We start from the raw sequence: 22,926 nt of genomic DNA, 5'->3' as shown, positions 1-22,926 counted from the left end.
GGATCCCCCTCTCCAGAGCCCCGAACGGACTCCAGATCAGCCCTCCCGAGAGGTTTTAGGGCTTGGTGGCGGCTCCGTATCGTAAAACGCGATGAATCCTTCTCTCTGATTTTTTTCTCCCCGAAAGTGGATATATGGAGTTGGAGTTGAGGTCGGTGGCGCGTCAGGGGGCCCACGAGGTACGGGGGCGCGCCCTAGGGGGGTAGGCGCGCCCCCACCCTCGTGGACAGGGTGTGGGCCGCCGGACGTGGATTTTTCTTCCAGTATTTTTCTTATTTTCCAAATAGATGTTCCGTGGAGTTTCAGGTCATTCCGAGAACTTTTGTTTCTGCACATAGATAACACCATGGAAAGTCTGCTGAAAACAGCGTCAGTCCGGGTTAGTTCCATTCAAATCATGCAAGTTAGAGTCCAAAACAAGGGCAAAAGTGTTTGGAAAAGTAGATACGACGGAGACGTATCAACTCCCCCAAGCTTAAACCTTTGCTTGTCCTCAAGCGATTCAGTTAATAAACTGAAAGTGATAAAGAAAAACTTTTACAAACTCTGTTTGCTCTTGTTGTTGTAAATATGTAAAGCCAGCATTCAAGTTTTCAGCAAAGATTATGACTAACCACATTTGCAATAACTCTTAAGTCTCATGTTTACTCATATCAATAGCATAATCAACTAGCGAGCCATAATAATAAATCTCGGATGACAACACTTTCTCAAAACAATCATGATATGATATAATAAGATGGTATCTCGCTAGCCCTTTCTGAGACTGCAAAACATAAATGCAGAGCACCTTTAAAGATCAAGGACTGACTAAACATTGTAATTCATGGTACAAGAGATCCAGTCATAGTCATACCCAATATAAATTAATAGTAATGGATGCAAATGACAGTTGCGCTCTCCAGCTAGTGCTTTTTAATAAGAGGGTGATGACTCAACATAAAAGTAAATAGATAGTCCCTTCGTAGAGGGCAGCAGGGATTTGTAGAGGTGCCAGAGCTCGGTTTTGAAATAGAGATAAATAATATTTTGAGCGGCATACTTTCATTGTCAACATAACAACCGAGAGATGGCGATATCTTCCATGCTACACACATTATAGGCGGTTCCCAAACAGAATTGTAAAGTTTATACTCCCCCTCCACCAACAAGCCTCAATCTATGACTTGCTCGAAACAACGAGTATCTCCAACTAGCAACAGTCCCAGGGAAAGTTTTGTTTGCAATTAATTTTATTTAGTTTGCATAAAGCATGGGACTGGGCATCCCGGAGACCAGCCATTTTCTCGCGAATGAGGAGCGGAGTCCACTCCTCTTGAGAATAACCCGCCTAGCATGGAAGATACGGATATCCCTAGTTGATACATGAGCTATTCGAGCATACAAAACAGAATGTTTATTTGAAGGTTTAGAGTTTGGCATATACAAATTTACTTAGAACGGCAGGTAGATACCGCATATAGGAAGGTATAGTGGACTCATATGGAATAACTTTGGGGTTTAAGGGATTGGATGCACAAGCAGTATTCCCGCTTAGTACAAGTGAAGGCTAGCAAAAGACTGGGAAGCGACCAACTAGAGAGCGACAACGGTCATGAACATGCATTAAAATTAATAAACATTGAGTGCAAGCATGGGTAGGATATAATCCACCATGAACATAAATATCGTGAAGGCTATGTTGATTTGTTTCAACTACATGTGTGAACATGTGCCAAGTCGAGTCACTTAAATCATTCAAAGGAGGATACCACCCCACTATACCACATCACAACCATTTTAATAGAATGTTGGCACGGAAGGTAAACCATTATAACTCATAGCTAATCAAGCATGGCACGAGCAACTATGATCTCTAATTGTCATTGCAAACATGTTTATTCATAATAGGCTGAATCAGGAACGATGAACTAATCATATTTACAAAAACAAGAGAGGTCGAGTTCATACCATCTTTTCTCATCTCAGTCAGTGCATCATATATCGTCATAATTGCCTTTCACTTGCACGACCGAACAAAGTGAAAATAATAAGAGTGCGCGTGCATTGGACTAAGCTGGAATCTGCGAGCATTTAATAAACAGGAGAAGACAAGGCAATATGGGCTCTTGGTTAAATCAACAATAATGCATATAAGAACCACTTCAACAATTTAATCATGGTCTTCTCCTATCGACCCCCAAAGAAAAGAAAAGAAATAAAAACTATTTACATGGGAAATCTCCCAACAAGCAAAAAGAAGAACGGGAAATCTTTTTGGGATTTTCTTTTTAATTATTACTACTACAGCAAGAAAAGTAAACTAACTAAAAGCTACACTAATTTTTTTTGTTTTCTCAAGGTCTATCAAACACACAAGAAGAAAGCAAGAAAAAGAAAGTAAACTAGCATGGATATTACAGTGAAAAAGTATGAGCACCGACATCTAGCAATGAGTGTGTGAACATGAATGTAATGTCGGTGAGAAATACGTACTCCCCCAAGCTTAGGCTTTTGGCCTAAGTTGGTTCATTGCCACGGATGGCCTGGCGGATATCCATAGTTGTAGCTGGGGTCGTACTGCGATGCAGCAGTTATTGCCTCTTGGGCTGCAGCATGGCGGCGAGCTACCTCTGCCCTCCTCTCGTACTCATCTGCCTCCTCTCTGGTAATAACATATCTTCCTTTTGCCTGATAATCAAAGAAGGCAGGAGCAGGGAGAGTAATACGGACAGCGCAACGTCTGTCAAAGATTAAGCGATACCGGAGAGGTGATTCATTCCTCTCGACAAACTGGTGGTGGACCATAGCATTATAGTCTAAATAAGTAGGAGGCAACTCAATATCATCCTCACGAACGTCCACACCAAGAAAATCAGCTAAGCGGGTTGCATAAATTCCCCCACAGAAATCTCCATTAAATCTATTATGATGCAACCTACGTGCAACAATGGCTCCCAAATTATAAGATTTGTCTCCCAACACAGAACTCCTAAGGATACTAAGGTCAGGGACACACATATGACATGCTTTATCTTTACCATTTATGCACCTACCTATGAAGAGAGCAAAATAATGTATAGCAGGAAAATGAATGCTCCCTATGGTAGCTTGTGCTATATCTCTAGATTCCCCCACAGTTATACTAGCAAGAAAATTTCTAAATTCAGATTTGCGGGGTTCACTAGCACTACCCCATTGTGGACGTTTGCAAGCAGTAGTAAAATCCTCTAAGTCCATGGTATAAGATTTTTCATAAAGATCAAACAGGACCGTTGGGGAATTACGTGAAGATGAAAATTCAAACCTCCTCACAAAGGAACTAGTGAGATAGTGGTATTGGCTGCACTTCTCTGCCTCGAAGCTCACAAGATCAGCGTTACACAAATATGCGTTAAATTCTTCCTTGATTCCCGCTCGATCCATAAAGTTCTCTGAAGGCCATTCACAAGGCCGCACTGGAGCGTCCCTTGGTGGCTCATCGTCAGCATCACGCATTGCAAGCCTGGGTCCTTGCTTCCTTGAAGAACCACCTTGGAACATTTTCCTAAGCATATTTCTTCCTCTGAAAAGTTTCTGAAATTTTTAGTAACTTCAAATAAAAGTGAACCAAGCTCAACAAAATTGATAGCAACTACTCCTACATGTGACTAGAGCCTATATCAAGCATTAGAACTACTTGGAACCATATAAATTTGACATGCAAGCTCAAGAACATGGTCACCTGGGCAGCACAAATTTGCAATGAATAAAGCACTAGAACAAAAACTAATTGGACCACTGGAGGAGTCACATACCAAGGAACAATCCCCCCAAGCAGTTCTGTGAGGGGTGCTTTGAGCAAGTAGATCGAAAATCACAGCAAAATGAGATAGAACTCGTGCTTGAGCTGGATATTGGTGTTTGTGGGAGGAAGGAGTGTGTGGGTGCAGGAATAAGTGGAGGGGGGCCACCGTGGGCCCACGAGGTAGGGGGCGCGCACAGGGGGTAGGGCACGCCCTCCACCCTCGTGGCCAGGTGCTTGCCCCTCCTGCTGTGTTCTCGGTGCCAGATATTCTCAAATATTCCAGAAAAAATCATATTCCATTTTCAGGGCATTTGGAAAACTCTTATTTTCGGGGTATTTTTATATTGCACGGATAAATCAGAAAACAGACAGAAAAATACTATTTTTACTTTATTTCAACTAAATAACAGAAAGTAGAAAGAAGGTACAGAAGGTTGTGCCTTCTAGTTTCATCCATCTCATGCTCATCAAAAGGAATCCACTAACAAGGTTGATCAGCTCTTGTTAACAAACACATTCTGAATAACATGGAACTGGAGAAATTTCGAATAACACTATGTTACCTCAACGGGGATATGCACATCCCCTATAATAAGAATATCATATTTCTTCTTGACAGTAGGTAGAGGAAATTCAAAACCTCCAAAAATAATCGATGGAATTTTTCCAATAGAATTTAAACTGTGGACCTGAGGTTGTTTCCTCGGAAAGTGTACCGTATGCTCATTACCATTAACATGAAAAGTGACATTGCCTTTGTTGCAATCAATAACAGCCCCTGCAGTATTCAAAAAAGCTCTTCCAAGAATAATAGACATACTATCGTCCTCGGGAATATCAAGAATAACAAAGTCCGTTAAAATAGTAACGTTTGCAACCACAACAGGCACATCCTCACAAATACCGACAGGTATAGCAGTTGATTTATCAGCCATTTGCAAAGAGATTTCAGTAGGTGTCAACTGATTCAAATCAAGTCTACGATATAAAGAGAGAGGCATAACACTAACACTGGCTCCAAGATCACATAAAGCAGTTTTAACATAGTTTCTTTTAATGGAGCATGGTATGGTGGGTAGTCCTGGATCTCCATGTTTCTTAGGTATTCCACCCTTAGAAGTGTAATTAGCAAGCATGGTGGAAATTTCAGCTTCCAGTATCTTTCTTTTATTAGTAACAATTTCGTTCATGTACTTAGCATATGGATTCATTTTGAGCATATCAGTTAATCGCATACGCAAAAAGATAGGTCTAATCATTTCAGCAAAGCGCTCAAAATCCTCATCATCCTTTTTCTTGGATGGTTTGGGAGGAAAAGGCATGGGTTTCTGAACCCATGGCTCCCTTTCTTTACCATGTTTCCTAGCAACAAAGTCTCTCTTATCATAACGTTGACTTTGATTGTGGGTTATCAAGATCAACAGCAGGTTCAATTTCTATATCATTATCATTACTAGGTTGAGCATCATCATGAACATCATCAATAGCATTTTCATTAGGCTCATGTTCATTACCAGATTGTGTTTCAGCATCAGAAATAGAGATATCATTTGGATTCTAAGGTGTTTCAGCAATAGGTTCACTAGAAGCATGCAAAGTCCTATCATTTTTCTTTTTCTTCCTTTTAGAAGGACTAGGTGCATCAATATTATTTCTCTGAGAATCTTGCTCAATTCTCTTAGGGTGGTCTTCAGGATACAAAGGTTCCTGAGTCATTCTACCAGTTCTAGTAGCCACTCTAACAGCATAATCATTTTTCTGACTATTCATTTCATTGAGCAAATCATTTTGAGCTTTAAGTACTTGCTCTACTTGAGTGGTAACCATAGAAGCATGTTTAGTAATGAGTTTAAGTTCGCCTTTAACTCTAGACATATAATCACCCAAGTGTTCAATCATATAAGCATTTTGTTTTAATTGTCTACCAAAATAAGCATTGAAATCTTCTTGCTTAACCATAAAGTTATCAAACTCATCCAAGCATTGGCTAGTAATTTTAGTAGGAGGGATTTCAGCTTTATCAAATCTATAGAGAGAATTTACCTTTACTACCTGTGTTGGGTTATCAAGACCATGAGTTTCTTCAATAGGTAATGGATTAAGATCATATGTTTCTTCAATAGGAGGTAAATTCTTAACGTCTTCAGCTTTAATGCCTTTTTCTTTCATAGATTTCTTTGCCTCTTGCATATCTTCAAGACTGAGAAATAGAACACCTCTCTTCTTCGGAGTTGGTTTAGGAATAGGCTCGGGAATTGGCTCAGGAGGTGTCCAATTATTTTCATTTGTCAACATATTATTCAATAGAATTTCAGCTTCATCCGGTGTTCTTTCCCTGAAAACAGAACCAGCACAACTATCCAGGTAATCTCTGGAAGCATCGGTTAGTCCATTATAAAAGATATCAAGTATTTCATTTTTCTTGAGAGGATGATCAGGCAAAGCATTAAGTAACTTGAGAAGCCTCCCCCAAGATTGTGGGAGACTCTCTTCTTCAATTTGTACAAAATTGTATGTTTCCCTCAAAGCAGCTTGTTTCTTATGAGCAGGGAAATATTTAGCAGAGAAGTAATAAATCATATCCTGGGGACTACGCACACAACCAGGATCAAGAGAATTAAACCATATCTTAGCATCACCCTTTAATGAGAACGGAAATATTTTAAGGATATAAAGGTAGCGTGTTCTCTCATCATTAGTGAACAGGGTGGCTATATCATTTAATTTAGTAAGATGTGCCACAACAGTTTCAGACTCATAGCCATGAAAAGGATCAGATTCAACCAAAGTAATTATATCAGGATCAACAGAGAATTCATAATCCTTATCAGTAACACAGATAGGTGAAGTAGCAAAAGCAGGGTCAGGTTTCATTCTAGCACTAAGAGATTGCTGCTTCCATTTAGCTAATAACCTCTTGAGTTCATATCTATCTTTGCAAGCTAAAATAGCTAAAGCAGCTTCTTTTTCAAAAACATAACCCTCAGGAATAACAGGCGAGTCTTCATCATCACTTTCATCTATATAATCAGTTTCAATAATTTCTTTCTCTCTAACCCTAGCAATTTGTTCATCAAGAAATTCACTAAGTGGCACAGTAGTATCAAGCGTAGAAGTAGTTTCATCATAAGTATCATGCATAGCAGAAGTGGCATCATCAATACCATGCGACATATCAGCACGAATAGCAAAAGCAGGTTTAGGTGTCGCAAGCTTACTCAAAACAGAAGGTGAATCAAGTGCAGAGCTAGATGGCAGTTCCTTACCTCCCCTCGTAGTTGAGGGATAAATTGTTGTCTTGGCGTCTTTCAAGTTCTTCATAGTGACCAGCAGATATAAATCCCAAGTGACTCAAAGAATAGAGCTATGCTCCCCGGCAACGGCGCCAGAAAATAGTCTTGATAACCCACAACTATAGGGGATCGCAACAGTTTTCGAGGGTAGAGTATTCAACCCAAATTTATTGATTCGACACAAGGGGAGCCAAAGAATGTTCTCAAGTATTAGCAGTTGAGTTGTCAATTCAACCACACCTGGATAACTTAGTATTTGCAGCAAAGTATTTAGTAGCAAAGTAGTATGATAGTAGTGGTAACGGTAACAAAAGTAACGGTAGCAAAAGTAATATTTTTGGGTTTTGTAGTAATTGTAACAGTAGCAACGGAAAAGTAAATAGGCGAAGAACAATATGTGAAAAGCTCGTAGGTATTGGATCGGTGATGGAGAATTATGCCGGATGCGGTTCATCATGTAACAATCATAACATAGGGTGACACAGAACTAGCTCCAATTCATTAATGTAATGTAGGCATGTATTCAGAATATAGTCATACGTGCTTATGGAAAAGAACTTGCATGACATCTTTTGTCCTACCCTCCCGTGGCAGCGAGATCCTAGCGGAAACTAAGGGATATTAAGGCCTCCTTTTAATAGAGTACCGGACCAAAGCGTTAACACATAGTGAATACATGAACTCCTCAAACTATGGTCATCACCGGGAGTGGTCCCGATTATTGTCACTTCGGGGTTGCCGGATCATAACACATAGTAGGTGACTATAGACTTGCAAGGTAGGATCAAGAACTCACATATATTCATGAAAACATAATAGGTTCAGATCTGAAATCATGGCACTCGGGCCCTAGTGACAAGCATTAAGCATAGCAAAGTCATAGCAACATCAATCTCAGAACATAGTGGATACTAGGGATCAAACCCCAACAAAACTAACTCGATTACATGATAGATCTCATCCAACCCATCACCGTCCAGCAAGCCTATGATGGAATCACTACAGGAATCAGCTATTTTGCCGTCTGCCATGGCGGACGGCAAAGGCATGAACGGCGGACGGCAAAGGCCTTTGCCGTCAGCCGCGGACGGCAAAAGGCTCCGGCAAAGTAGGCTACGGTAAACAGCTGCTTTGCCGTCTGCTTCCTGGCGGCTGACGGCAAAGGACCTTTGCCGTCTTCCGCGGACGGCAACGAGAGCAGACGGCAATAATTGTGCTCTCAGTCCGTTAAGTGGCTAACGGCAGGCCTTTGCCGTCCGCCGCGGACGGCAAACTTTCTACTGCCTTTGCCGTCCGCTTCCGCCTCGCCCGCTTCGGCCTCGCCCGCCGCATCGGCCGCCCCCGCTTCCGCCTCGGCCTGTGGCGCCACTTCCGCCTCGGCCGCCGCGTCGCGTCGCGTCGGTCGCCCTCGCTGAGGCGCTGCCGCCTACCCCCCTGCCCGCTGCCGCCTCGCCTGCCCCGCGTGCCCCGACGCCTCCTGCCCCCCGCTTCCCGCTGCCGCGCTGCACGCCTGCTGCGCTGCCGGCTGCCGCCTCGCCTGCCCCGCGTGCCCCGATGCCTCGCGGTCAACGCCGCCATCTCGTCTTCCGCGCGCCGCCATCTCGTCTTCCGCGCGGCCATTTCGTCTTCCGCACGCCGCCATCTCGTCTTCCGTGGCCCGGCGCCTCCCTGCCGCATTAAATCCCGGCGCTATAAAACCCGCCCTGCGCGGCGAGTTTGGTCACAGCGGCCACCTCCTCCACCGCCCCGCCCCCCTCCTCTCCCTCTTCACACGCGCGTTCTCTTCGCGGGATGGCGTCCAGCGACTCGGACTCCGACGGCGCGGCACCGGGCGGCCACTGGCCGTCGAGCCTCACGTTGGGGCAGACGGAGGACCTCGCTCGGTTCGGCCTCTACGTGCCGCCGGCGGTGAAGCTGCCGCGGCCGTGGAGGATCTCCATGGACAGATTCCATACGCAGGGCGTACCGGCGACGCCGGCAGAGCTTCGCGCGCACCCCGGGGACGCTACAACCGGAAGGGCCGCCGCCATTTTTGGAAGGGCAAGCGGTTTGACGACGTCATCGGCGCCTTCAAGCGCGCCGCCCGAGGGCTCCCTGTCGGTGATCTCTCTCGTGGAGCCAGGCCCTCCCAGCCACGCAGGGCACCCGCTCCCACCCCCGCCCCAGCAGCCCCGGCCGAGGTTGTGATCCCGCCGGAGCAGGCGGCGCTCCAGCAGGACGGCGACCCGGAGGACACGCCCGGGCTCCTCGCGATCCTGGTGCAGTCAGCGGAGGAGGCCGCCGCGGCGGCGGCGCTGGAGGCCCAGGAGGAGGCGGCGCTGCAGGCGGCGCTGGCGCCGCCGGAATGGCAGGAGGTGTCGCCGGAGTGGCAGCAGGCACCGGCGGCGGAGGAGGAAGAGGATTCGGACGACGTCCCGGTGGACTGGGACGACGTCGCGAACCGGTCCAGCAGCGACGATGACGGCGGCAACGGCCCGGCCGTGATTGACCTAGATAGCGACGCCGAGTAGTTTTTTAGTATTTATGTACGAACTACTTTATGTACGAACTTTTTTTAGTGTGTTGTTTGCGGCACTAAAACTAAACCTAAAACTAAAAAACAGAAAAAAAAAAAAAAGGAAAAAAGGGGTAGAGCTCACCTGAGGCAGGGCCGGTGGAGGAGGTCGCCGGTGGAGGAGGGGGGCGGGCGGTGGAGGAGGTGGCCGGTGGAGGAGAGGTGCGGGGCGGCCTGGGGCGGCGGCGCCGGGCCCGGGGCGGTGGGGCACGGGGGGGCCGGCGCGCCGGGGCGGCGGGGGGCCGGGGCGACGGGGCCCCGGGGCGGGGGGGCGACGGGGCCCCGGGGCGGTGGGGCCGGGGCGCCGGGCGGCGGCGAGTGCTGGGGGCGGCGGCGCGCGGTGCACGGCGGCGGTGGGGTGGGATGTGGGGTGGGATCTGTGGTGGGATGTAGTGCGCGTCGGCGAGGCTAGAGAGGGAGAGAACAGAGAGTAACGGGCGGGGGGGTACGGGCCGTTAGGTAGTCTCCTCTTTGCCGTCTGCCCTTTTTGCCTCTTTGCCGTCTGCTGGCAGACGGCAAAGAGGTGGGGCGTTAAGTTTTCCCCAAACGGGCGGGGGGTGGGGGCCACCTCTCTCTTTGCCGTCCGCCAGCGGACGGCAAAGAGCCCGCAGATGGCAAAGAGCTTCTTTGCCGTCTGCCACTTCTTTGCCGTCAGCTTCTGGGTAGCTGATGGCAAAGAGCTTCTTTGCCGTCTGCTAGCAGACGGCAAAGAGCTGGCAGATGGCAAAGTAGCTGATTCCAGTAGTGAATTACTCACGCACGGCGGTGAGCATCATGAAATTGGTGATGGAGGATGGTTGATGATGACGACGGCGACGGATCCCCCTCTCCGGAGCCCCGAACGGACTCCAGATCAGCCCTCCCGAGAGGTTTTAGGGCTTGGCGGCGGCTCCGTATCGTAAAACGCAATGAATCCTTCTCTCTGATTTTTCTCTCCCCGAAAGTGAATATATGGAGTTGGAGTTGAGGTCGGTGGCGCGTCAGGGGGCCCACGAGGTACAGGGGCGCGCCCTAGGGGGTAGGCGCGCCCCCACCGTCGTGGATAGGGTGTGGGCCCCCTGACGTGGATTTTTCTCCAGTATTTTTCTTATTTTCCAAATAGATGTTCCGTGGAGTTTCAGGTCATTCCGAGAACTTTTGTTTCTGCACATAAATAACACCATGGAAACTCTGCTGAAAACAGCGTCAGTCCGGGTTAGTTCCATTCAAATCATGCAAGTTAGAGTCCAAAACAAGGGCAAAAGTGTTTGGAAAAGTAGATACGACGGAGACGTATCAACGTTCCCCTCGTCTTTCGTGCCACCTCCATTCCCACACCGCCGTCTTCACCAGCACCACCGAAAGAGCAGCATCATCACCGTTTCCTCGGATGAAGCTGAGGCCTAATCAGTGCCACCAAAGAGGTTGTACACTAATCGCCGCATTTTCTTCTTGATTCGATCTCACGGTGCTGCCGACGTTCGGTCCCGAGCCGACATGGCGCGGCTCCATCCACGGTGGCGTCGCCAGCCACTTCCTCCAAGGCGTCGCTCCCTCGGCAGCGACGTCCACATCAGTAGGAGCTGCTGCTGCTTTAGCTCTCACTCGCACTGCTGCTCTGCTCTTGCTCTCGGTCCCCTGCCTGGTCTACTCTTGCTATTGCTCTTGCTCATGCTGCTGATCTCGCTCTTGCTCTTGCTTGCTATGCTGCTCCGATTTGGCTACACTTCAGTCGACTGAGTCGACTTTTGGGTCAGTCGATTTTCAGGGGGTGGGGGGGGCTCGTTGGAGTTAAGGAAGAACCAGCTGCAGCGGGGAGGGGGCTCGCCGGAGAGGTACCCCACTATCTATCTTAGGGTTCAAGGTGGGGGCGGTGGTCGCCGGCGGTGGTGGGGCGGTGGCGTGGGGATTGCCGAAGAAAAAGCTCGGCACGGGGGGGGGGGCTAGAGGGATGGCCGGGGCGGCGGCGGACCGGTGGTAGGGAGTGGTTTCGGGGCGGCACACCGCCAGCCGCGAGCGGCGGGGGCGGCGGTTTGGCCGGTGGTGTCAGTCGACTGATCCTGCTACATGACCAGCTACCCAGGCTCTCGCATGCGCTGCTGCTACTGCTTTTCTGCTACTAGTGCGTTCAGTTTTGACAGTAAAATTTAGTTTCGACAGAAAAATTCAGTTTCGACAGTAAATTCAGTTTCAACAGTAAATTCAGTTATGACAGTTAAGTTCAGAGATGAGCGGCTGATGTATTTTACATCTAGCACTTTGTGGTTATGTATTTCACATCATCTGTTGGAGATGCTATTAGAATTCCACTCAGGTTAATGTTGTCTCTCTTGTCCTGCTTCAGCCTCGGCATCGTACCCCGGGCTCCATCTCCAGACGCCTAAGATCTTATTCCCCTCCTCCGACAGCCAATTCAGTTGGAGCAACCTCACTGACCAACCCAATCACGCTGAGATCGACATGGCTTCGCCAAAGAGGTTGTACACTTGTTGCATCTCTTTTTTACTCTACATGTTATATATATTGTCCACTGAGCACATGTAGTAACGTGAAATACGATTATTTTATCCTACTATATGACAAGCGGTGAGGTACCAGGCAACTTAGTTATCTGTGATGGACTCTCTTGAACGCCATCATTATTTATCTCTGCGTGTTTGAGATGTGCATTTGTCGATGGGCCTGGGAGTTGAGCTAGTAGGGCAGTGGCCTGTGTCCAAAGTAGTAGAAGTAGCACAAAAACATTTTTTGAGTGTAGGCTTTTCCTTGCTCAAGCCTGCCTACTGGAATCGCGAGTGCTTGAAAGGAAAAGTGAAGGAAAAATATAGGAATTGGAAAGTTTCCTATGGTACTACTATTCATGCATTTGGTTCAAAGGAATGGAGCAAAGGAAAACTGTAGGATTTCTTCCTTTAGTGTCTCCTTGAAAGAAAAACCATAGGAATTTTAATTTCCAGTTGTCCTCCTTTTCAAATTCCTATTCATGAAGCACAAGACTAAGAGATAGTAGCATAATAGCATTCTAACCGTACATTTTCTTGTGGTTTGACCTAATCTCACCGCGCTTCTTTGCGTCCTGTGATCTTCCAATCCTTGTGAACCAAACACCCTGATTGGCAGAAATCCTGTGTTTTTAGATTCTCTGTTTTGCACGTGCATTCCTATCCTATTCCTGTCTATTTCCTATCCCTACATTGTTAGAATCCTCAAATTCAAGCAAGCCCTTACACAATTACTTATGTTACAGATATGTGTCAAAGAAAACCTTGTGTGGTTTGTCCTGCTCCTGCTGCGCTGTGTTCCACCCCAGCTCAGCTGCTCCAACGACGGAAGGGTTCACCACAATAGGGATCCGCTCTCCAGACTGTCTTTCGTTGCCTCAGATCTTCTTCCCCGCTGCCGGCAGCCACGACAAGTACATTACCATCATCAACTGAGCAGATGACCTTGAGGACTACACGGGTCCGCAAGAGAGGTCGCACTCTTCCGTGTCTGCTTACGTTATGCATCGCTTAATATGATGACATGCTACTTTATCGTCGTGTTCACCTATTAGACTTCGAGTCAGGTCCAAACTAATGCTGAAACTTGAGTTTTTGAATGGTTGGGGGTACATATTGGGGCAGCAATCAGTACTATCTGTCTACTATCTGGTTAATCTCGGGTGTCTACTATGAGTTTCATGTTGGGTGCAAAAAACATTAAAGGAGCCATTATCTGTATTTTTTAACTAAAGCTATTATCTGCCTGCTATCATTGGTTTTGGGTCTATCCACAATTTGCTACCATCACTCTGGATTTGTGCATGCACTCCTTACATAATCTCATTATGTTTTATTCCTATGCATGTCAGTTATTGTAGACAATGGAACTGAACATGTAGAGCAAAAGAGACAAGCCTTGCATGGCAATAAAATTTCATGCAGACGTCGCTCCGTGGTGGGCGCAAAACGGAGCCCCTCTCCACCCATTTCAGATTGTAATTAAGAGGAAGATAACTATTCTGAGGGGGATTCAGAAGGAGAAGACCAGTCCTATTTACCCCCTGAGGTCATTGCTCTAACTTGGCATGCTGATGTTGGTAATATCATGCATATGGTGCCTTGCATTGCTTACCTTATATATCAAATATGTCATCTGCTTAGTTTAGACATGCTTTGTGGGAATGCCATCTGTTTAGTTTCTTTATCGTATATGTGAATCATGCAATGCCATCTTGTTTAGCCAGGCATCATATATGTGAATTTTGCAATGCCACCCTGGTTAGCCAGTCATCTTATATGTGAATTATATCATGCCATCATTTTTTTATTACGTGTTAAATTTGTCAACAATTTTAGTACATTCAATTACTCTTCCTGTGCATCAGCCATTCAGCACGGTCATGGAAAAATCTAGAGTGGAAACAAGGTCTTTAGAGCAGACAATGCTATCTGACAAAGCGCATGTCTTGCTGGTTACAGATAGCTCCTCAAAGGAGGATTCAGAGCAGATGACCAGTCCTATTCCCCCCCCCCCCCCGAGGTGCATGCTCTAACTTGGCAGGGTTATGTTGCTCATATCGTGCATATGGTTTCTTGCATTGCTATGTCATTTGCTTAGTTTAGACATGCTATGTGTGAATGCCACCTGTTTAGTGTCTAATTACCATATATGTGAATTATCCAATGCCATCTTGTTGCAAGACATCATATATGTGAATTATGCAATGCTATCTTGTTGCAAGGAATTATATATGTGAATTATGCAATGCCATGTTGTTTAGCCAAGCGTCGTATATGTGAATTATGTCATGCTGTCCTTTTTTGTATTTCTCATTGCATTTGTCGACAATCTTTGTATATTCAACTGTTCTTCCTGTGCATCAGCCATTTGAATTGGTGATGGAGAAATCTGGAGTGAAAACAAGGTCTTCAGAGAAGACAATGCTACGTGCTGAAGCAGATATCTTGCTGGTTACAGATAGCTCTTCAGAGGAGGATTCAGAGGCAGATGACCAGTCCTATTATCCCCCTGAGGTGTATGCTCAAACATGGCAGGGTTATATTACTCATATCATGCATATGTTGTATTGCAATGCTTAGTTTTTACATCATATACAAAATATTGAATGCCATCTCCTTAGTTCACACATCATATATGCGATTGCCCTCTGCTCACTTGCTTATTATATAAATCATATATTTGAATTATATCATGCAATGATGTTTACATAGACAACATGTATCTGAATTGTGGCATGCCAACCCATTTTCTAAAGACATAATATAGTTATATCATCTCATCCTGTTTACATAGTCATCATATTTTGAATTATGTCATTATATTCGTGAATTATATCATGCCATCATGTTTCCATCGACGGCATGTTTGTGATTTATGGCATGCCAACCACTTTAAAAGACACATCGTATAGTTATATCATGTCATCCTGTTTACATGGTCATCATATTTTGAAGTATGTCATTCTATCCTGTTTAGTTAGCCATCATACATGTGAAATTGTGTCATGCTATCCTGTTTAATTAGCCATCATATATGTGAAATTATGTCATGCTATTCTATTTGGTTAGACAACATAAATGTGAATTATTTCATGCCTTGTTTTCTTCCCAACTATCCATTCCACATGTCTATCTTACAATGTCTGTACATTCAATTACTTTTCTTGTTTATCAGCCATTTCAAATGGAGGGGGTGATGGCAGTATATGTGGGAGTAAAAACACGGTCTTCGGAAAAGATCATGCTACCTGTCGATGCAGATAGAACCATGGTTGTACTTGCCCAAGAACCAGCCCCACCACACATAACCCAGACTCAAGCAGATTGTACCCCTACCCAGTTGGACAGAGAACCAGCTACATCCCTTCTAACCCCAACCCTAGCAGATAGTAACCCAGTTCCAGTTGACACAGCACCATCTCCACCACAGAGCACCCAAAAACGAGCAGTTAGTAAGGCAACTGCAGTGCCCAAAGCACGAGGACCACCACTCCGAAGCCCAAGTCAACGCTTAAAGCAGAAGAAGAATTGTTCTCAGGTCAGGTTCTGTAGCTATGGTTCATACTACTTTGCTCTTGCATCACTGTATTTACTCATACCAACTAATTTCAAATTTGAAGGATGCAACTGAAACTCCAATGGCGCAACAGATATGTTTTAAACATGTTTCTTTAACGTGTTTGCTGTTGTAACTTGCTCTATGTTGATTTCAGTTTCAATTGAATAAATATTTATGTTCTCATGCCATGCACATTACAAGTGTTGTTATTGCTATGTAGTTTCCCACACTTATATTCTGTCCATGCTGCTTTGTCTTAAATAGATATGATTCGAACTGTCTCTATCTTGATTTGGCAACATAAACGAGAATGATATAGACCATACTGTGACCATACTACATAGATATATGTTTGTTTCATGCTATTATCCTGTCCACCTTACTACTGAACTGGTTTACCAAAATGAGTTACATATACAACATGGTAAACCTATGATGTGTTTGTTTGTTTCTCTTTTAGAACGCGGATAAAATATTGGAGAAGAGTACCCCATTATGCAAAGGTAAAGGAAGTAATGCAGATAAGGTTTAAGATAGTGAGACATCCCTGTTGGTCTCCAAGAAAGCTGATAAAAACTATATTGAAGACACTGAGACAACCCCAAAGTCCTGTCTTGATGTAGTGCTCGAGTTACTGGCTACTACTGCTGGCACCAGCTCTTCTAACTCGCTGCCTGAATCAGTTCGGCTTCTTGAGTCTCAACTTCAAGTTGAAAGACATCGATCAGATGTTATGCGACAGGAAGCCGAAGGAATGAGGAAGTCCTTGCGGAATTCAGATGCATACTTTCTGGTGCAACAGCAAGTGCTGGAGGATTTAAGCGCCAAACAAGAGAAAGTTAATAAGCTTGCTAAGCATCTTGCCAGCATTATGGGTACCCAGGATATTGTTTCTTGAGCTCTTCTGAAGTGGTTTCAGTTCTGGACTTGTTTTGCTGCGGCGTTTATTTGCACTGGTTGCCAACTTTGACAACCAGTGTATATGATATGCTGCTTTGTTCCCTATATTTGCACTGGTGGCGAACTTTGATGCCCAGTGGATGTAATATGTGTAATAGCCGTGATAGCCTAGCGTAAGTTGCTTGCTTATTTATTTCCTTGTTGTCTTGTTTATTTCTTTGCTTGTAGTCAGTGCAGTTCTTTTTCCGCGGTTTGCTAGTGGCCGCAATAACCTATTTTTAAAAACTAGGCCACAATAACCATGGGCTACATATTTACTTTAGTTACCATGGGCCTCCTATGGACCATAGAAACAATGGGCCTTCTAAGGGCCGTGGAAACAATGGGCCTTCTACGGGCCGTAGCATCAACGGGCATTCTACGGGCCGTATGATCGATAGGCCAAACATGGGCCAATAAAAGATCGCATTATGGACCGTAAACGGGCTAGATTTGTAATCGTCCGTTCATGGGCCGACAATAATAGGCCGTCGTTAATCGGCCGTATTTGATAACGCTATGAAAACGACCCAACGGATTAACGGGCCGCAAACGGGCCGATTGTAACCATGGGCTGAATTTGGCCCACAAGCAGAATAGGCCAGTAACGGGCCGTAAGTAACCGAATGCTGGAAATGAGCCCAAGAATAAATGGGCCCTGAAAAGGCCGAAAGATAACACGGATTGGAAATGGCCCAATGGAATAATGGGCCATTGATGGGTATAATGCGGTACACTGTTCATTGCGGGCCAGATTCACCACGGGCTGTTAATGGGCCAAGAGTTGCAAAATGGCCTCGTATGGGCCGAAAGACATCATGGGCCATACATGGGCCAGAAGTTACAACGGGCTGGAATCATATTGGATGGCCTAGATGAAGCTACTAGGCTGAATTCCAATAGGCCGTAACAGGCCGTGAGTTAGCGGGCCGTAAATGGGCTATATACGAACATGTCGTTAACAGGCTTTCCGTGGGCCGGCCCATTACCTTTTGACAAAGTCAAACGGGCCAGCCTTTTCACCGAAATGGGCCTCTGTTGGGCCGTGCCACGTGTCGACGTATCATAGGCGCCTCCCATCCAATGAATGGACGACATCTGTCCCAACGGTGAGCCAACACGTGTTTCCTCCGGCCAATGAGAATTTTACACGTGGAAAATCCTCATTGGTCTGGGCTGTTAGCGGGTTATCGGATCCAAAACCGGGCCCGAAAGCTTAATGGTGATCCGTTATGGTGGATGCCACGTGTCGGTCACCCTTGACGAAAGCACTTCTATGACGCGCGATTTATCGTCATGGAAGTGGACACTTCCATGATGGTAATTTTGGTAATGTCATGGAACACTTCTACGACAACACAGGTATGACTATCTTGATTCTGTCATAAAATCGTCATGGATGTACATGCATGACAGAAAACGTGACCTACTGTGCCAAACACGTATCATCACGGAAGTGTATTATTTGTAGTGATTGCAAGAAGCACACCCACCACGAGAAATTCTTAGTGGGTATGTTGTGCGGCTCCAATGGCGCTCTGAGCGACTGCCGACAACGAGCAGCAGTTCACCATGCGTGTAATGGTGGACACCCATAGAAGGTTCATGGACCTCTCAGTGGTGTACACCAACGACCCGGTTTGGGTGGAGCACTCCATCCACATCATGGAGATGTTGCTTGCCGAGGAGAAGTACAAGGTGGTCGGGTTCGACCTCGAGTACACCCGCGCTCATGCCGGGTCTCGTCCCAAGGTCATCGTCGCCCACATGTGCGTGCGCCACCACGTCCTCGTCTACCACTACTGCCTGGCCACAAGGCCTTGCGAGCATTTCGCCAGGTTTGTCAACAGCCCCCACTACATGTGCGCTACGGTGGACATCACCAATGATGTAAAGGCGCTCGAGAATTCGAGCATCGCCTGCCAGAATCTTGTCGACATCCAGGGCCAATACAAGATCTAGGGCAGCAAGGAGCATGAGAAGGACTCACTGGTTCACCTCACTTAGGCCATCATCAACCCCTACTACAGAGACATGAAGTATTCGTGCAACAAGGGCAAGCATGCCTGGCACTCGGCCTGGATGGAGAAACTCGACAAAGCTCACATCATGTACGAGGCCAAGGAGGTGTACACGAGCTACGACATGTACAGGCGGATCATTGACATGATTAAATGCCTCCTTCCCCAAAACGGCCAGGGATCCATCCAGAAGCAGAGCAATGGCAAGCGTCGTCGCAACAATAAGTAGATGATTAGGTGCTCGTTTCTCCTAGTTTAGTATGCATGTAATTGCTTACTTTGGTGTGTGGAAATGTTATGTGTGTAGTCACTTGTGTAATTGTATTCTTAATTTGGTTTTGCAATGCTGTCTTTTTAAGAATATATATTGATGCGTTGTAGACAGAGAAAATCACATCGCACACGGACTAAACAATGGAACCCGTCGATGATTATTTCATCAATCACTGACAATTGTATACTAATACGTCTCCAACGTATCTATAATTTTTTATTGTTCCATGCTATTATATTATCTGTTTTGGATGTTTATGGGCTTTATTAAACACTTTTATATTATTTTTGGGACTAACCAATTAACCCAGAGCCAAGTGCCAGTTTCTGTTTTTTTCCTTGTTTCAGTGTTTCGCAGAAAAGGAATATCAAACGGAGTCCAAACGGAATGAAACCTTCGGGAGTGTGATTTTTGGAACGAACATGATCCAGGAGACTTGGAGTTGAAGTCAAGGAAGCTTTGAGGTGGCCACGAGGCAGGGAGGCGCGCCTGCCCCCCTGGGCGCGCCCCCACCCTCGTGGGCCCCTCGTGGCTCCCTTGGCGAACTTCTTTCGCCTATATATATCCATATACCCTAAAAACATCGGGGAACAGAATAGATCGGGAGTTCCGCCGCCGCAAGCCTCTGTAGCCACCAAAAACCAATCAGGGCCCTGTTCCGACACCCTGCTGGAGGGGGGATCCCTCACCGGTGTCCATCTTCATCATCCCGGCACTCTCCATGATGAGGAGGGAGTAGTTCACCCTCGGGGCTGAGGGTATGTACCAGTAGCTATGTGTTTGATCTCTCTCTCTCTCGTGTTCTTGATTTGGCACGATTTTGATGTATCGCGAGCTTTGCTATTATAGTTGGATCTTATGATGTTTCTCCCCCTCTACTCTCTTGTAATGGATTGAGTTTTCCCTTTGAAGTTATCTTATCGGATTGAGTCTTGAAGGATTTGAGAACACTTGGTGTATGTCTTGCCGTGCTTATCTGTGGCGACAATGGGATATTCATGTGATCCACTTGATGTATGTTTTGGTGATCAACTTGCGGGTTCCGCTCGTGAACTTATGCATAGGGGTTGGCACACGTTTTCGTCTTAACTCTCCGGTAGAAACTTTGGGGCACTCTTTGAAGTTCTTTGTGTTGGTTGAATAGATGAATCTGAGATTGTGTGATGCATATCGTATAATCATACCCACGGATACTTGAGGTGACATTGGAGTATCTAGGTGACATTAGGGTTTTGGTTGATTTGTGTCTTAAGGTGTTATTCTAGTACGAACTCTATGATAGATTGAACGGAAAGAATAGCTTCGTGTTATTTTACTATGGACTCTTGAATAGATCGATCAGAAAGGATAACTTTGAGGTGGTTTCGTAACCTACCATAATCTCTTCGTTTGTTCTCTGCTATTAGTGACTTTGGAGTGACTCTTTGTTGCATGCTGAGGGATAGTTATATGATCCAATTATGTTATTATTGTTGAGAGAACTTGCACTAGTGAAAGTATGAACCCTAGGCCTTGTTTCCTAGCATTGCAATACCGTTTACGCTCACTTTTATCACTTGCTACCATGCTGTTTTTATATTTTTAGATTACAAAAACCTGTATCTACCATACATATTGCACTTGTATCACCATCTCTTCGCCGAACTAGTGCACCTATACAATTTACCATTGTATTGGGTGTGTTGGGGACACAAGAGACTCTTTGTTATTTGGTTGCAGGGTTGTTTGAGAGAGACCATCTTCATCCTATGCCTCCCACAGATTGATAAACCTTAGGTCATCCACTTGAGGGAAATTTGCTACTGTCCTATAAACCTCTGTACTTGGAGGCCCAATAACGTCTACAAGAAGAAGGTTGCATAGTAGACGTCATATACCAGCAATCGTTTGCTCACAACACACACAGCTTGTTAACAGGAATCGTCTATGTTGTGATCGGTCTTCCCACATGTTTCCGATTACAGACCTATTTGCCGCATATCACACACATCTTGTTAAGTTGAACCATTTCTGTTCTCTTGGCTCAACGCAAACAGTTCATCCGTGTGAACTGTATGCTGTATATCGCACACACCTTTATCTGGCTGCCCCTTTCTGTTGTTCCGCCTCATCACAAACAGTTTATCCTAGTGAACTGTATATCACACATGCCTTCATCTAGCTGCCCGTTTCTTTTGTTCTGCCTGATCGCAAACAGTTCACTGAACTGAACCGTATGCCCCGCATCGCACACGCAACTAAAATCTAAACCATGTTTGATGTATCCACCATCGCAAATGTTTTGCATCTTTTTTTACGATTATTTTACATCACTGTTTGCGATTAATGCATCACACACAGTTTCATCAAAGGGTCTCTGATCGTAGTGTCGCATTAGCAGCATCCTGCAGTAGTGAGGACAAACCAAGAACTATGGCAGCCCTTACTTCCCTAATGACCTGCTTTTGCGCAGGCGAAGACAGTTGGCTTGCTCGCAAAAACACCAACCCAGACACACCCGGTACCTCCGAGGTTCGGAACTGAAATGGAAAGCCCCGATGCTGCAAGAATAAGCGTCGCCACATTGTCGGTGAGGGCGAGGATACGACAGTAAATGCCGGATTCTGAAACCAAAAGTCCGGACCCCGAAAGAAAGCCCCTAAAGGCAACAGCGATGGCCCGTCCAGACTAGACACAATTCTGGACAGGCCTTGTCAGATCCATGACACGTTAGAGAAGCCCGCTAACCACTCCAAACGAAACTGTTGGGTGATTAAACAGGCTAGCAAACCCACAGCCAAAGACTCAGGCAAAAGCCCACGAAGCTAGGACGATGATGAGCCACGCAGGCCAAATAGTGGAGGCTAGAAATGCTTCCCTTCCGAGGTTAAGACGGTAAACATGGTCTACGCAACCCACATATCGAAGAAGGAGAGGAAGCGAGCACTATGGGACGTATATTCTATCGAGCCAGTAGCGCCAAAGTTCAATCCATTGTCAGCATGTCCGATCATGTTCGATCGCAAGGACCATCCGACTAGCATATGTCATGGAGGGTCTGTAGCCTTAGTGCTCGACCCTATCATCGATGGATTCCACCTCACTAGAGTCCTCATGGACGGAGGTAGCAGCCTCAATCTGATATACGAAGATACAGTGAGGAAAATGGGGATCGATCCATCAAGGATCAAACCCAGTAACACCACCTTTAAGGGGGTCATTCCGGGAGTGGAGGCCCGCTGCACAGGCACCGTGACGCCTGAAGTAGTGTTCGGATCTCCGGATAACTTCCGAAGCAAGGACCCGATCTTCAACATTGCACCTTTTCGCAGCGGCTACCACGCCCTCCTCGGCGGAACAGCGTTCGCCAAATTCAATGTCGTCCCGCATTACGCGTACCTCAAGTTGAAGATGCCCGGTCCCTCGGGCGTCATAACCATCAACGGCAACACAGAACGCTCACTTCGAACCAAAGAGAACACTGCGGCCCTAGCGGCCGAACACCACACCGACCCATATGGGCCCGGATGCCGACCCGCCGTAAAGGCCGGCGACAATAGTAAACGGGTTTGAACCCGTTCCCCATCACGGGAGCCCGCATGCATTCTCCGCAAATAGAGATACGCGCTCCATGGCATGCCCACATCCTTCACGCTCCACGTGCCTCGTCAGCACAACTTCACACTCAAAATACCATGGGCAGCCGTGTTGGAAGTGCATATTTGGTTAAGCCGAACTTCGGAATTACCTCGTCGGACGACCCGGGGACCAATTCCGGATACCCCCAAGCATAAAGCTTCATTGGCAGGGTCCTCACCCATCAAGGTCTCATCGAAGGTCCCAACCCCCACCCATCAGAAGAAAGGCGTAGACGTGCAGCAGGGCACAGTGAAGGCTTCAACTCACGCATCAAGGCCCTGTGTCAACCTTTACTCTATAAACTTTCCTTTTCTTTTCCTCTTACAAGTACTGCCTTCGCAGTTCGAACTGCATGGTTAGACATCCCGAGCCTACGAGAAATAATAAAAATCCCCTTTTATGGTGTTCGGATATCCGCA

The 22,926-nt window shown here is 46.2% G+C and overlaps 1 protein-coding gene across 1 annotated transcript; it reads left to right on the top strand.

Annotated features, from left to right (window-relative positions):
• The first annotated feature begins 21,982 nt into the window (after window positions 1–21,982).
• Window positions 21,983–22,441, top strand: LOC141043070 (uncharacterized). Its single transcript, XM_073511988.1, has one exon. The coding sequence runs from the start codon at window positions 21,983–21,985 to the stop codon at window positions 22,439–22,441; it is 459 nt and encodes a 152-aa protein (XP_073368089.1).
• Window positions 22,442–22,926: the final 485 nt, after the last annotated feature.

The sequence above is a fragment of the Aegilops tauschii genome, chromosome 3 (assembly GCF_002575655.3).
Source record: "Aegilops tauschii subsp. strangulata cultivar AL8/78 chromosome 3, Aet v6.0, whole genome shotgun sequence".
NCBI classification, from domain to species: Eukaryota; Viridiplantae; Streptophyta; class Magnoliopsida; order Poales; family Poaceae; genus Aegilops; species Aegilops tauschii.
Note: the sequence above shows the minus strand (reverse complement) of the source record. Positions and strands in the feature narration are given on the sequence as shown.

Bases quoted from the DNA above. Each gene is read 5' to 3' on its own strand.
- LOC141043070 (XM_073511988.1), top strand. From the start codon at position 21,983: ATGGACGGAGGTAGCAGCCTCAATCTGATATACGAAGATACAGTGAGG.